The sequence below is a fragment of the Solanum pennellii genome, chromosome 3 (assembly GCF_001406875.1).
Source record: "Solanum pennellii chromosome 3, SPENNV200".
NCBI classification, from domain to species: Eukaryota; Viridiplantae; Streptophyta; class Magnoliopsida; order Solanales; family Solanaceae; genus Solanum; species Solanum pennellii.
Genome location: NC_028639.1, coordinates 64,558,984 through 64,573,845, shown reverse-complemented (window position 1 = coordinate 64,573,845; position 14,862 = coordinate 64,558,984). Strand labels below are relative to the sequence as shown.

Sequence of the window (14,862 nt, the reverse complement as noted above, 5' to 3'; positions counted from 1 at the left end):
TTGACCCGACCCCAAATTCCCTTTGCTTCTTCCCCCTCTTCGCACGACCCAGCAACCCAGAACAAACAAACAAAATTCCCAGAAACGTAACCCACTCGACAGAAACCCAGCAAAAACAGACGCGAAACCCGCGTCTCCCTCACGCTCTCTCACTCTCTCCGTCACGCGTCCCTCTCTTCCAAACTCCCTTCTCCTCTCCATCGCGCGTGGTTGAAGCTAGCAACGGACACCTGCTGCCCTGCCACTCCGTACGCGACTCTGCGCACAAGACGACGCGAGAGCTCGTCCTTGCGATGCGGATTTGCGCCACGTAGCTCGATAGTACCACGAAATCATCTCCACCCTCCACCTTGCTCTCGATCCGTTGGAATGGTTTAAAATTTGAAGAATCTTCGAAGCATATTCGTTTTTGTTGGATAAATTTTGAAATTTCGAATTCGAAATGGGTCGAATTCGGTTTTACCCGCCTTCACTTGGAACCCTAATTGTTTTCCTATATAAACCCCCCTCCCTCTTCAGATGGGGGGTTGGAAGAATTTTGGGAGAATTTTCTGAAAATCTTGGGCTCTTTCTTTGTATGCAGTTGCAATTTCTTAAGAAAACCAAAACTCTTTTAGCTTACTATTGGTTTCGAAAATCTGGGGTTAGAAGTTTTTGAGGTTGAGTTTTAGCGGGAGAGAGATTTTGAGTTGAGGAAATACTTTCGAAATACTTCAGCTTCCGATTTCTGTGGGGGATTTATTTGCTTTTCTTTTTTCGGAATTTCTTGAAGCTCCCTGAATCTTCTGACCAGTATAGCCACTGAGGAGGGTGAAAGGCTAAGAGGAGTGTCAATCTTGCCAAACGTACATCTTCATTGAACAGCCGAAGAACGAGACGTCAAAGAGATCGAAATCGCGATTCTGTTTCTCCGTCTAACCGATCTGTCCCTTTTTCTGAACTGTTCGGGGTGCGTGGTTTGGTTGAAGTTCGCCGTTTCCTTGCTCGTCTGCTCCCAGCCGCTGCTCTCGAACAGGTAACCTTCCCCTGCTTTCTCACTGTTTCCGCGTTTTTTCTTTCTTTTGTTGCGAAGCTAGTTTGTTGCTGTTCTGTTCCGAAAGTGAATTGTTGTCATTCGTGGAGCGTTGGTCTCGCTTTCTGCTTAATCTATAATATAGTAAAATTCGTCTTTCTTTACTGTTTTTGGATTCTTGGTTTGGCTGTTAAGATTTCAAGTAGTTTCTTTTTCCTCTCTTTGTCTGAGTTTGAATATGTCTGCTCTTGTTCGTATTCCTCTGTATCGTAGCATTTCTTTCGCTTATTTTCTCCCATATGATAAGTGAGTCGATTTGTTTGCTCGAACTCTTGTGTAGAGCCGCGTTTGGTCTTGCTTTAGTTAGATTCACTATCTTCTGTATGTCGAAGCTTTGATGGTCTTTGCTGTTCTTGTAGCTATTTACTTAAGGAATATCAACTAGGCTTATCCGATGTCTCGTTTGGTTTCCTTTGAGTTTTCTCTTGTGTTTATCGCTTTGAGTTGCAAGCAAGATTTGGATTGTCTTTAGTTCAGGTTAGAATCTCGCGTCTATTCAGTTATGATGTAAACGATGGAAATAGCACTTGAGATCAGTGAAGGAAGGTCTTTTGTTAAAGTTCGGTTGCTTATTGTGTTGGTAGCCAAACTTTTGCACCTATTTAAGGTCAAAATAGCGTAGCTGTTGATCATGTAATTTTGAGCTACTGTTTATTTATTATTAGCATGATACAAAATCCTTGAATGTCAATTTGTTCATGTAATTTTCCTTGGGACATTTCATTATTAATGTTGGCAGTCGGTATGGTCTTTGCATGTTGGAAGTTAATGAGTTTTAGAGTTAGTTTGTCCGCTAATCTTGGTTATTTTTGGTTGATTTTCATTTGGTTTTCTATAGAGTTATTTGTCTTATTTTACTTATCAGGTTTCATTCGAAATACGTCTGATTTACTTTGTTGTTTCATATGCTAATTTATTTCTACCTTGTCGCATGGGGAACTTTTCTCGAGTCCATTCCGGACTCCATTTTATCCTTGCATTTTGGGAGAGCCATGAAGGCTCGGAAGATCTTTGTCAAGTCAAATGCCATGAGGATCGAAGAATTCGAAGAAGTGGATTTAGACTTTTTATTTTATTTTATTTTATATGTTGTATTTTTATTTGTAATGGGCATAAGCCCTTGTCGTCTTATTTTGTAGTTTTATCTTGTATGTTTAGACTAGGACAGGAAATGGGTTAAAAAACCCAAAAACAGGTGGGTCCAAAACTCGGTCAAGGCGAACAGAACCCGAGTTTGGACCCGAAATCCCTCTCTCTCTCTCTCTCTCTCTCCTTTTATTATTCGTTTATATGTTTGCTTGAATGTCGTTAGTTAGGGTTGGAAGAATCCAAACCCCCATCGAAACGCCTTTTCATTTTATCAAACTTAAAAAAAATTAAAACTAAGTCAAGCGATAATATTTCAAATTCATGACTTGTTTAGATGAAACTCTAATAAAGTTAAGCTTCGAAATAGACTCGCAAAAATACAAGATAAACAACAAATTTTTCAACTTGTGAATTTGGCTAAGTAAAATTCTAATAAAGGTTCAACTTCAAAATCACAAAATAGTCAAATAAGTTAATCGTCGGAAAACCGTAGTAAACGGAGCGTCTTAGGTGCTTTCTTTTCGAAACCTTCCTAAGACGCTAATAGGATTCCCGAACCCTTAAAAATGTTTCAAAACAATTTTTTCTGTTTAAGTTGTTTGGAAACAAGTTTTCTTAATTTTACTTAAAAAATTAAGTGGCGACTCCTAAAAGTCGAAAATACCAAAATAAAACAAACTCCTTTCGAAAAAATATATTTTTCGATAAAACAAATTTCACTTTAATTAGTAGTGTATGCATATATACCGTTGTATATCGCGTGTGTCTCTCTCTCTCTATATATACATATATATATATAAAAGAAATTCTTAACAATTTGTGTTATCACAATCTCTTTAATAAAAATATTTTAATATTTTTTTTTTGATTAGGCAAAGATAACTGTTGAGTTCCCAAATAGCAATAGTGCAACTTACTGATAATGTATCTGAAGATTTTTTCTTTCTTATAATATATGTCAAGTGTTCAATACACAACAAAATTGTTATAAAATAATCAGTTTGCTATATATTATATTTGGAAAGTTTTGATGTAGACATGTAGAATCGCGGCGGTTCATACTTTAATTCCAAACTTAGCTTCTTTTTATATTTTTTAATCATAGTGTTTATATTTTATTCATGGTCAATATATACAAAGCAATTAAACAATTAGGTTAAATTTACTTACAATGATACATAACTATTAAAAGAAAAAAAAATTAGATAGAGATAACATACTATAACCGGTTAAAATGATTGATGATATACATTCTTTTTATAAATTTACTCTATATAACTTAAACCTTTATTAATCATTACAAAAAGAGAATTCTTTTCAAATTTTAGTTGTGTAATTTATCTTATTTTTCAAATGAATAGATTTATGATTTAATAATGTAATTTTTCTTATATTAATATAGTATGTGATGCAGGATTATTTTATGATTATGCAAGCCATCTAACTAAACAAGAAATTAATAATAGGATAAAAAAAAATTATATGTGACCTTTAAAAATATTATTTACACATGTGAAAATTAGGTCTTAGGCCTAACTCACACCCCAAAAGCTAGCTCAAAGGGAGGAGGATTGCCCAAGCCTTATAAGGAGTCCACCCATCTCATTAATCACCGATCGCCCAGTGCTTAGCATCTGGTGCGTGGGCAATTTTTAATTTCGGGGACCCCAACATCGGGTGAGACAGGCCCTGCTCTGATACCATGTGAAAATTAGGTCTTAGGCCTAACTCACACCCCAAAAGCTAGCTCAAAGGGAGGAGGATTGCCCAAGCCTTATAAGGAGTCCACCCATCTCATTAATCACCGATGTGGGACTTTTGTCATTCTTTAACAACACACTTTATTTTACCGGTCACCTATTATCCTTCCAGGCAAGATTAGAGCTATAGAATTAGATATATATTCAAACAAATTTAATAATTTTAATTTAAATAATTTTCAAATTCTAGCTCGATCATATACTTTCACGGTGTGATTTTCTTCTTTGTAGTGTCAATCTGATGTTTGTAATACGCTATTGATTAATAATGACAACATTGTAATAAAGCCAAAGTTGGTAAATTAACTATTAAGAAATAAAAAAATAAATAAATGTAAATGAAAGCAAATAAATTATTTAATTGATGTGAGTATGATGGGAGTTGGATTCTCAAACACATGCAGCATCTCAAGTGGCAATCATCTCTCCCAATTGTTCAACTTCTACTTCATTTTCTCTAATCATTTTTTTCCCATCTAATCAATCAATTAATTAATTAATTAGTCTAATTGGTCCCCTTTAATCCCTATGCTGACACTAATTAGCATATATCAATTTAAGTTTAAAAGATATTTTTGTACGTAAGCTTCTAATAACTTTTCATTATCAACTTTATTCTTTCAACTTTAGTTTATTTCTTTCTTAATTTATAATTTAGAAACAACGAATATGTAGAGATATTTGAAGGATCCAAAAATATTCTTTTGACTGTTTTCTTCGTCACTCACGTGCCTAATTTCCTATTGGATATTAGATTAATATTAGTTGTAATAGCTTTATTAGGCTTATAAAGCTAGTTTTTTAATAAATAAATGAAGCTTTGTTTGGCTTGAATTAAACTAAGATGAATATTAGATAGGATTCAGGATGAAATTATTATAATTATTTTGCTTTTTTGGTGGGGTTGGGGTAACCCACAGCTTTTTAAGAGCAACAGGAGGCCACATTTTTGGTGTTGGAATTAAGAATTGCCCCTTTAATTTGCAATTTAGATTTATTTATTTTAATCTTGGAGGTATGTTTTAGTGCCACGTGTCCCCGAGGATTTTCTCCATAATTTTAAAATCTCCTATTAAAATCACCATAAAAGGGCTATACGCTATATACTTAATCCGTGGCAAATAATTTTTGGAATTAATAATGGAAGCGTTAGAAATAATAATATAGAGATAGATCATTATAAATTATTAAAGGGGACATATTCAAAAATTTAAAATATAAAAGTTGCAAATTGGAACTAGTACTTCGTATAGTGTAAATACTTCTTGTAATTTGGTATGACATCAAAAAATGTTTTCATGGATTAACAAGAAAATAATTTTTTCAAATTTTAATAGTAGCAAAGCATTTATAGAAAATTTCAAGAAAATCAAAAAATTTGTTTAACATTTGATATTTGCAAGTTTAAATACCATAAATGTCTACTTAGAATTTGTAGTCAAAATTTTGAATAGATTTCTACGTATTATATATAGAGATGTTGCTAGCTATTTTTAGTTCTGGAGATATGTTGTAAGTATTTAAACATTTATTAAGATATTTTTTAAAAATTAACATTAAAGCCCCTCTACAATCGTGAAAGATAATCAAATAGCTTACACTGCCGACAAATGAAACTAACCAACAAATGTCACATTGATAAACGTTAGGTCAATAACTTATACACGATAGTCATTCTGAAAATATTAAAAAATTTGTAAATTAAATATGAAAAGTACAAGTAATATGCACAAATGGAAGAAATTCTTCTCGAAAAATTTGAGAGAGGTGGTAAAATAAATACATTAAAGTTTGATATAAGTGTTCCAAAGGTAATTGGAGACAAGTATTACCTCAAAATTGGATATCGACAACAAAGTACATATACAATAGTTAGAGACAAGATGAAGAAAAACAGATCTTGCTCAAACGAAACTTCCTTAATTCTCCTATGTACGAGTAACATACAAGTGAAAAATGTTAGTGTATGTCGATTTTTATATTTAATAATAATTTAATTTAAAATATATATTTATTTTTAATGAGATAATTTATAAGTATACAAATATCTCTGACTTATAATCATAAATTTTATAAATCTTTTTTCTTTATAAAATATGTATTATAGAAAATAACATCACATAAATTATATAAAAAAAACATACTAAGTTATCTTATTATATCCCTTCAAAAGCCCCAAAGGAATTTTAAAAAGTACTACTTTCAATTTGATAGGTAATTAAGCAAATTTTAATTAGACCCAAAAAAAAAATTTAAAAGTTAAAAGTCGATATTGAGTGTGTGAGTTATGGTATTAATCTAGCCATGACTCATTATATAAACTCATTTTAATTTAGTCTATTTCCATCTTAATAATTTTTGAGTAAAATAATTATTTTTTTATTTATCAACTCAACCTATTCTGATTTACATATCAGACAATATTACTTAACATAAAATTCGGTCATTGGAAAAGAAAGAATCCACAACTTGGCCGGTTATGAAAATATATTCACAAGTATGTATATACTTTATATTTTTTTTCTTATAAACAATGACAAAATATGTATATATATCTCACATATTTTGTAAAGATGGTAGAAAAAAAATAGTGATATGATTGATATATGGGAAGTACGTAGAAAGTAATAACAAGATTCCGATCTAACTTTTTTTTTCATTATAATTTGTTAGTATAGACTATAGTACTTACTAACTTTTGAATTTTATATAATACATAATGATTATCATCATATTGGTGCACGCAGGGAGCGTGGATCTGTCTATAACTTTTTCAGTCATGAATATATGACAAAATCTCATCTTTTTCTTTTCTTTTTCCACCACTTTTTTTTTTCTTTTTTTGGGTCAAACTAATTTCTTTTGCTACCTATATAAATAAATTTAAGACTTGAAATGATAATATAATATACTCTATAGTTTTTAAATCTTAAATTTATGGAATAACTAAGTTTATTATTGAAGTACTAAAGGGAAAAAGACATGCACGTTCTATTCAAAGAGGAATATTACAGCTCCATAACACACTTTTACCACAAATCATAATGTGGTACTATTTATTTTGACAAACTTTTTACCTTATTATAGTACCATATCTAATGAATTTTGTTGGTATTATAATTAATTTGTGCATACATTAATTTTATTTTCTTTGCCAAAAGTTATTACTCTTAACTAATTCCTTAACCTGTAAGTTTTTCTTGTCATTCATTTTCTCTCTTCTTTTTTTTTCCTTCATTAGGAAGCAGTCTTCATAGTGTTAAGATTATGTGTGTACTAAAAGTTTAAAATACCTAAAAGACAAAGGACCCTATATATTATTGTCAATTGAAATTAACATACAAATATGAGTACATATACACTACAACGTAACTGAAGCATTACCGGCAATTAATATTTATTACTAACAAATATTCTATATAAATATCGTTAAAGACTTGATCGATTTTAAATATAATAACGTTAATTTTTTTTAACAAAAGTCATTACTAAAAGGTCGTGAATCGAGATAGTGTGTGGGGCCAGTGGGGGTGAGGAGTTGGCTAGACCCCTACCAACTGGTGATTTGTAAGTAAGAAATATGTTTGTTTAGATGGACATGGATTTTACCTTTAACGAGCAAAAGAGATTGATTTAACAATTTAATAAAAAGAAAGTAGCCTATACAAGTTTCTTTCTGGGATTGTAATAATTAATTAGCTAACAAAAAAGTCATATTTAACTTATGATCAATTGCTATAAAATATTTACGCAGTAATAAAATGAAAATCTATTTCCTCTAAATATGTCTTTTATGGATAGATGTATGTTATATATAATAATATTGTGAATTGAAATTAATATAAGTGATGTTTGTTCTGGTAGGACACCATATATGTACCAAAATTCAAGTGCTAACTTTAGTGTTAAATGTTTGTATTTCCAATCTTGTGTTTAAGAGAACAAGACACATGACTGATCATGTAATCCATGTTGTTATTAGCATGCATCTCATGATTAGTTCTCCACTGCCACATTAATTAGAACTAATCCTACAATTTTTGTTCGTTATTGAACTATAATTACTCAAAATATTGCTTTTTTTTTTTTAAAAAAATATATATTTGGAGGGGGTGGGGTGGGGGTCATGTGAGAAGAGAACATTTAAGGCTGGTCAGCAAATTATTACTCCTCTTTATTTATGTGTCATATAAATTGATAACTTTTTCACCACAAATAACAATTGGACCCTCTTATTTTGTGCTGTAAAAGAATTTTTGGGTTAATCTATCTATCTGAATATAGTTTATGTTAGTATAATTATATAATTCAAATATGAGTTAGGATTTTGTTCTTAGGAGTGCTACGTGGGATAGAGTCGTAAGTATCTTTTTATCTTTTCAAATTTAAATATGGAGTTTAAACTAATTTTTATCATGCAGTATATTATATAGTAATTCGTAAGATGAAATTTCAAACTCTCAATCAATTGAATCTTGTTTTAATATCAAACATTAGATGAAATTTTAGGCTCACGATCAATTGAATCTTATTTTAAGTATCAAACATTATATAATAAAACAAAAAGTAATAACCATACGTCATATGCAGAAGAAATCTACTGTTGCAAAATGCTAACACTGTTTTATCGATGCTGTTGTTGTACCAAAAGTTTGATGTCCACACACCAAGTAATTCCTATGAAATGACCAAAACACCCTTAAACAAGCTTTGAGTAGACAGTCCTTTCAAATAAAAAAGCTGCTTGTAAATTCGAATCATTGTGCGTCTTCGGGAGTAGGGATGGAATGTCCTTTTCTACTCTATTAGCAGCCATGAATGGAGGGACAAACTCGTAATTGCAATGCTAAGCAAAAATTACTCACAAAAATTTACTCTAATAGTTGATCATAAAACTTATATACTTGCAAAAAAACTTACTTTCTACCATACAACTGATCTACAGTAACTTTCCTTTATAGTCGATACTCAGATTTTGATCAATTTACACGTATTATGATTAATTTTACAGAATACGTGTTAATTATCATTATAAATATCAAAAAGATATATATATATTGAAGTTTGACGGAATGTGAATGTCAGACTGCAAGACTCTATACATAATATTTGAATTCAAGATCTCTAAGGATAAAATTATCGCACTACTACGATATTACACCATATCCAAAAGGTATATTGATTAAAGGTAAAGAAATTAATTTTTGTTAGTAGTGTAATAAATTTAGTATTAGGTAGCTAGACACTCACTGTATGCAGAGAAAGAGGCTGACAAAAAAGAAATCCTTACGTGTAGGTTGTAAATGGCCCTGTGGGTGTTATAATACTGGAGTCTCTACTTTGTATTTATATGTCTATGCAAATTTACTGTGCCCATCAAATATTGGTCTTCTGTTTTTATTTGTTTGGCTTCTTTCTTTTTTCTTCAGTACTCCTACTCCTACCTCATTATATCAAGTTTGGAACATTATGATTGGGTCAAGAACTCTCTCAAATACCCTCACACCCCACCCCCACCCCCACCCCCATGCCTCTCAAAAAAATAATACTAATAATTGAAAGCACTCTTAAATTCTTCGTCTTCGAACTAATAGTAATAACCTTAAACGTAACTAAACATGCACCCTCGATCTTGCAACAAAAGTGAAATTCATTCCTAAATTTTCTTTAAGTTTAAAAGTATTTTAGACACTTATCTATAATTTTTACTAAAATTTTCATGCTTCTATAATAATTTGAGACCACTCGCTATCATATACTCCCTCGATTCAGAAATGTTTGTCATGTTGCGTTTATCGAAAGTTAATTTGACTAATTTTCAAAGGTAAATTAGATCACATTAATTCGATATTTTAACCAAAAAATAGATATTTTAAAACTATATGAAAAGTAGTATAAATTACAATCTTTTGAATATTAATATGATGAAAAAATGTATCTTAAATGTTAGTCAAAATTTTTATAATTTGACTCTAAAAATAGAAATCTTGACAAACAATACCGGACAAAAGAAGTAACATATCTAAATTTAGTTGGTCAAATAAAATAATATTTTTAAGATTATCAAAGTAATAATTTGCAATTAAGTTGAGAAATATATTCTCTCAAAATAAAATAAATGTATTTATTTAAAAAAGGCTTTTAATTTTTTTTTATACCGAACCTAACCTTGAAGTTTTTATTAAGGGGTGTGACTCTTGAACAATATCTGGCAAAGGGCAAAGTTTTATGAGAGAAAGCTGATGAAAAGCTGAAAGTTGAAAAGCTAAAAGAAAGCTGATGATAACCGAAAGAGAGAAAGTAAAGAAGAAAAGACCCTTTTTATTATTTTCCTCTATGGCTTTATCTGTGTTTTAATTTCTTCTTCATCAATTCCCATCTCTCTTTCTTTCTCCATGTTGTAATTAAACCCCCTTTTGTTTTTCTTCAAAAACCTAAAATTAATACACCCACTCAGCTATCCCTTAATTTTACTGAATTTTCATATCTATTGATCAGCCATGTTAAGTAATAACAATCCCTCTTCTTCATCCGACCCGTTTAATTCCTCAGAAAATGCAAATAATGGTAGTAGAAGAAAACGAAGACCTGCAGGAACTCCAGGTATGCATAAGAATGGAAGGCACACCCCTATTGTATGTTTTTTTTTTAATCAGACTGATTTTTGTTTATTGAAATTTGATTAAATTGTACTAGATCCAGATGCAGAAGTAGTATCGCTTTCACCGAAAACGTTACTGGAATCGGATCGATACGTATGTGAGATCTGTAATCAGGGATTTCAGAGAGATCAAAACTTACAGATGCATAGAAGGCGGCATAAAGTTCCATGGAAGCTGCTTAAAAGAGAAACCCCAATTGTAAGAAAACGTGTTTTCGTTTGCCCAGAGCCAACTTGTCTCCATCATGATCCTTGTCATGCCTTGGGAGATCTCGTCGGTATTAAAAAACATTTCCGTAGAAAACACAGTAATCACAAGCAATGGGTTTGTGAAAAATGCTCTAAAGGCTATGCAGTTCAATCTGATTACAAAGCTCATCTGAAAACTTGCGGCACTCGTGGACATTCTTGTGATTGTGGCCGCGTTTTTTCAAGGTATACTGGCTCTATGTGCTTGGAACAATACTCTTATTATTTATTTTTTTAAAATTAAAATTACAATGTCATCTCTACATGAGGGTTTACGGTTTTTTTTTTTGATTTTGTAACGGCTTTTGGAAAGAGAAGGAATATTAAACAAAGTCCGCAAAATTAGTAAACTGTTTCCTTCAGATATAAATGATACTAGTTGCCTTAATACTACTTTATTTTAAATACTCTTTCAGTTTCAATAAAAAAGAAAATTAACAAACGGAATCCGTTTCGTTTAAATAAATCAACGTGTTTTTGTTTTTTTTAAAATCTTTTTCATTATTCTATGTTTCATGGAAGAATGAGATTGACTCCCCCGAAAGAATAACATTCTGTTTGCTAATTAATTAAGAAGAATGAGGATGTTAGTTATGCGTCTATGTATTTTATTTTTTCTTATTTATACGTTAAATGTGTATTTATGAAGATGCTTTTGGTTTAGCTAAGTTCGTGTAATTTTGCCTAACATAGTTATGCTTTTCTTTTTGGTTACTTCCTCCCATATTCATCAATGATAAGTTTGAATCATCACATACTCCCAGCATTTGATGAAGTTGTCCCTTTTTTTTTTTTTCACTTTTCCAAAATCATTACCATTTTGACTTTATGCAAACAAGTAAATTACTATTTGCATGACGAAAAAATTGATTCGTTTCTACTCTTTCTTCTTCACGTAGAGTGGAAAGCTTCATTGAGCATCAAGACGCTTGTAGCATGGGCAGACTCCGATCTGAATCACAATCTTTACATCCTCCTTGCCTTTCTCGCACTGCTTCAAGTACTCCTAGCCCGTCTAGCGACACCAATCTCAGCACAACACCATGGTCTAGTACATTGCTAAAAAAACTGTCATCTGCTGCTGCGGCGGCTAATCCCAACATGGTAAAAAGTTGTACAAACAAACACAATTTGGAACTCCAGCTCTTGACTACTACTACATCATCATCTAGCCCACCTTTTGACGTCTCCGTATCATCTAAACCAAACGAAGATCACTCAGCTTACAATCTACAACTCTCCATTGGCTCCTCAGACTTCAACGAGTCTTCAGAAAACGCGAATGAGAAGCGTAGTTCAGATGCTTTGAGGCTGAAAGATGAAACAACGGAGCAGCTAAGGGTAGCGATCTCAGAGAAGGCGTATGCCGAAGAGGCTAGGCAGCAAGCAAAGCGGCAGATCGAGCTGGCTGAGCAGGAATTTGCAAATGCTAAGAGAATTAGACAACAAGCACAAGCGGAGTTGGACAAGGCTAACGCTTTGAAAGAACATGCCATCAAGCAAATCAATTCTACACTTTCACAAATCACTTGTCATTCTTGCAAACAGAAATTCCAATCAACTACCAGAGTTAGTATTGCTGATGAAAATAACTCATTGGCATTGAGTTATATTTCTTCGGCTTTATCAGAAGGTCATCATCATGAAGTTGCCAACAATATCAATCAAAACGAACATCTCAAACTTTCTCAACTTTAGTTTCTAAATTATATTAGTATAATTCCTTTTCTTTTATGTTTGTTGATTATATGATTATAGCTAGTAGTGTAGTGAGGGTGGTGGTGGTGATGCTAAGAATAGTTAATGAAGGGTTGTATGATTAAAAAAAAAAAAAGAAGCGTATTTGGTGTAATTTTTCTTATTTCATTCTTGCACGGTGACTGTCATAATGGTGTTTTTTTTTTCAACAAACGCAATAATGTGAGATTTCTTGGTATCAAATTTTGCAGGGGTTCTTCATTTCACTACTAGTACTCATTTATATAGTAAACTATTTCATTGAGTTGAATGAGCTGTATATATATATTTTTTTTCTAAAGAAAAAACAGAGAACTAAATTAAATTATGTTATCTGGTGTCTAAATTTTTTTTATAATGTGTCAGATTTTGCATTTGGAGTATTTAGAGATGTTTGTTGGGTAAGGGTGACCCCAGTGGTATTAAAGAAAAATTTGAAAAAAAAGAAGGGGAATCAGATAATAGTCCTTTTCCTGTGCATCCTTATAAATGTTAAAGGTGAAAACAGCATGTTTTTCAGTGCCAAAGTTGGCAGAGTAGTCTCTTTCAAACTCTTCAGAAAACAAACAAAACTTCATTATATTCATTCATCAACTAGTGGAGTACTACTTTTACTTACTAGTCATCACAATATTACTCAGCTCTTCTCCAATCTTTTGTTTTCTCTTCTTTCATTCATGAGAATCTGTAGCTGCTTCTGCTGAAGAAAAAAGACAGTACTGTGGGTACAGTTACAGCAAGTGTCTGGAGAAAAAGACCAAAGCATCTTTCCTTTGTATGCACAAGACAACTTAGCTTTGGCAATATCTATTGTTTCTAGTTTAATACAATACTTAAAACTAAATTTAACTAGTGTTCCCAACCATATCTACTTTCTTTTTGTTAAATTACATATAACCCCCTTAGAGGATCTTTCATCTTTGGCGTCCCTTTGGTTTTAGAATATTATTAGAATTTACCCACAAAGATTGTGGTAGAGTGGTAAGTATTCATTTATCCTTAATCAAAAGGTGTTGAGTTCGAGTCCTTTTGAAAACGAAGTAGCTTATGTTAGGAAGTGTTTTACCCTTCAATGTGAAAATTTATTAGAATTTACTTCAATAAGATTTATTTACTGAAGTTGAGATCTCTAATTTTATTTATTATAGTCGATTTTCAAGAGTTTTTTAACTCCTCAATAATGTAAATAATTTCTTTTATATATATTAATTTAGAGCTTGTTTAAATTGATTTATTTTAAGTATTTTAATGTTAGAATACTTTTTAAGAACTTTAACTTTTGGGTGTTGGGTACATTTGAAATATGTTTATTAATAATTTATTTTAAGCTAAAATGATAAAAATATGTTCTGACTTCTGATGGTAAAAGTCATTCCAAACATATTTTTTGATATTTTCGTAGATCACTTTTCGTTTTGAGTAGTGCTTAAGAAATCATAAATAAGAAGATAATTTTTACTAATTCACCTCTATAAACTTCTTGAGATATTTACATATAAATGTGAATACTTTTGAAAAGAAAAAATTGCAAGAAGAATATAGAAAATATTTCATTAATGATTTATTTATTTAGTAAGGTAGAAAATTAATATGAAATAACTATTAATATAATAACCAATTAATATGGGACATTTAATATAATGACAAACTAATATAAGAGGAAGGAAGTATGTTTTTAGTTTCAATCATTATAGATAGTTATAAACATTTAGAAGGTAAATTTGATTCCAATTTGTTTGGCTGTCCACCTGGCCGGAATGAAGATTATGAGGAGATGTTGTGACTTTTAACTAATTTTCTACTTATTACTTCATTTATGCACAAAGAAATTGATGCAAATTAACATTACTTTAATATTTTTCTTAAATTCTTTTGTTAGACATATTTACATTGTGTTCTAGAAGAATTTAATTATGGCCAATTAAGGATTAATCATGACCAATAAATGAATAAAGATCATTTTTGCGCTAAAGACGGAAATTTAACAACAGACAAAGATCCATCTTTTATGTCTTTTCAATGAATTTAGATTTAAGAATATCGACCTGCCAACTATAATCAAAATGATCATTCTTACTTTTCACAAACAAATTTCTCTGTCCTTTTATACATTTAAAACTTGGGAAATAGATTATATACATGTAAAACAAGAGAGATTATAATAATTTTGAAGATTGAGAAAATTCTAAAGATTTAACAAAAATAGATTTTTTAGCTTGTAGTGGTTGCTTAATGACTTGTGTTTAGAATTTGAGTGTTATCTATGATTTTAATATATTTTTTGTGTGGGGGGG

The 14,862-nt window shown here is 31.1% G+C and overlaps 1 protein-coding gene across 2 annotated transcripts; it reads left to right on the top strand.

The window, feature by feature from the left end:
* The first annotated feature begins 10,111 nt into the window (after window positions 1-10,111).
* On the top strand, window positions 10,112-12,795 carry LOC107012333 (zinc finger protein SHOOT GRAVITROPISM 5-like). 2 transcript variants are annotated; one of them, XM_015212147.2, is made up of 3 exons: window positions 10,112-10,524; window positions 10,624-11,017; window positions 11,731-12,795. In XM_015212147.2, the coding sequence occupies exons 1-3, from the start codon at window positions 10,422-10,424 to the stop codon at window positions 12,527-12,529; spliced, it is 1,296 nt and encodes a 431-aa protein (XP_015067633.1). In that variant the 5' UTR covers window positions 10,112-10,421; the 3' UTR covers window positions 12,530-12,795. The 2 variants fall into 2 exon arrangements, with proteins under 2 accessions (XP_015067633.1, XP_015067632.1); XM_015212146.2 differs by having other exon boundaries at window positions 10,116-10,524; window positions 10,618-11,017.
* The last annotated feature ends 2,067 nt before the right edge of the window (window positions 12,796-14,862 follow it).

Bases quoted from the DNA above. Each gene is read 5' to 3' on its own strand.
- LOC107012333 (XM_015212146.2), top strand. From the start codon at position 10,422: ATGTTAAGTAATAACAATCCCTCTTCTTCATCCGACCCGTTTAATTCC. The intron at 10,525-10,617 runs GTATGCATAAGA...AAATTGTACTAG, and splicing joins AAGACCTGCAGGAACTCCAG to ATCCAGATGCAGAAGTAGTA. The intron at 11,018-11,730 runs GTATACTGGCTC...TTCTTCACGTAG, and splicing joins TGTGGCCGCGTTTTTTCAAG to AGTGGAAAGCTTCATTGAGC.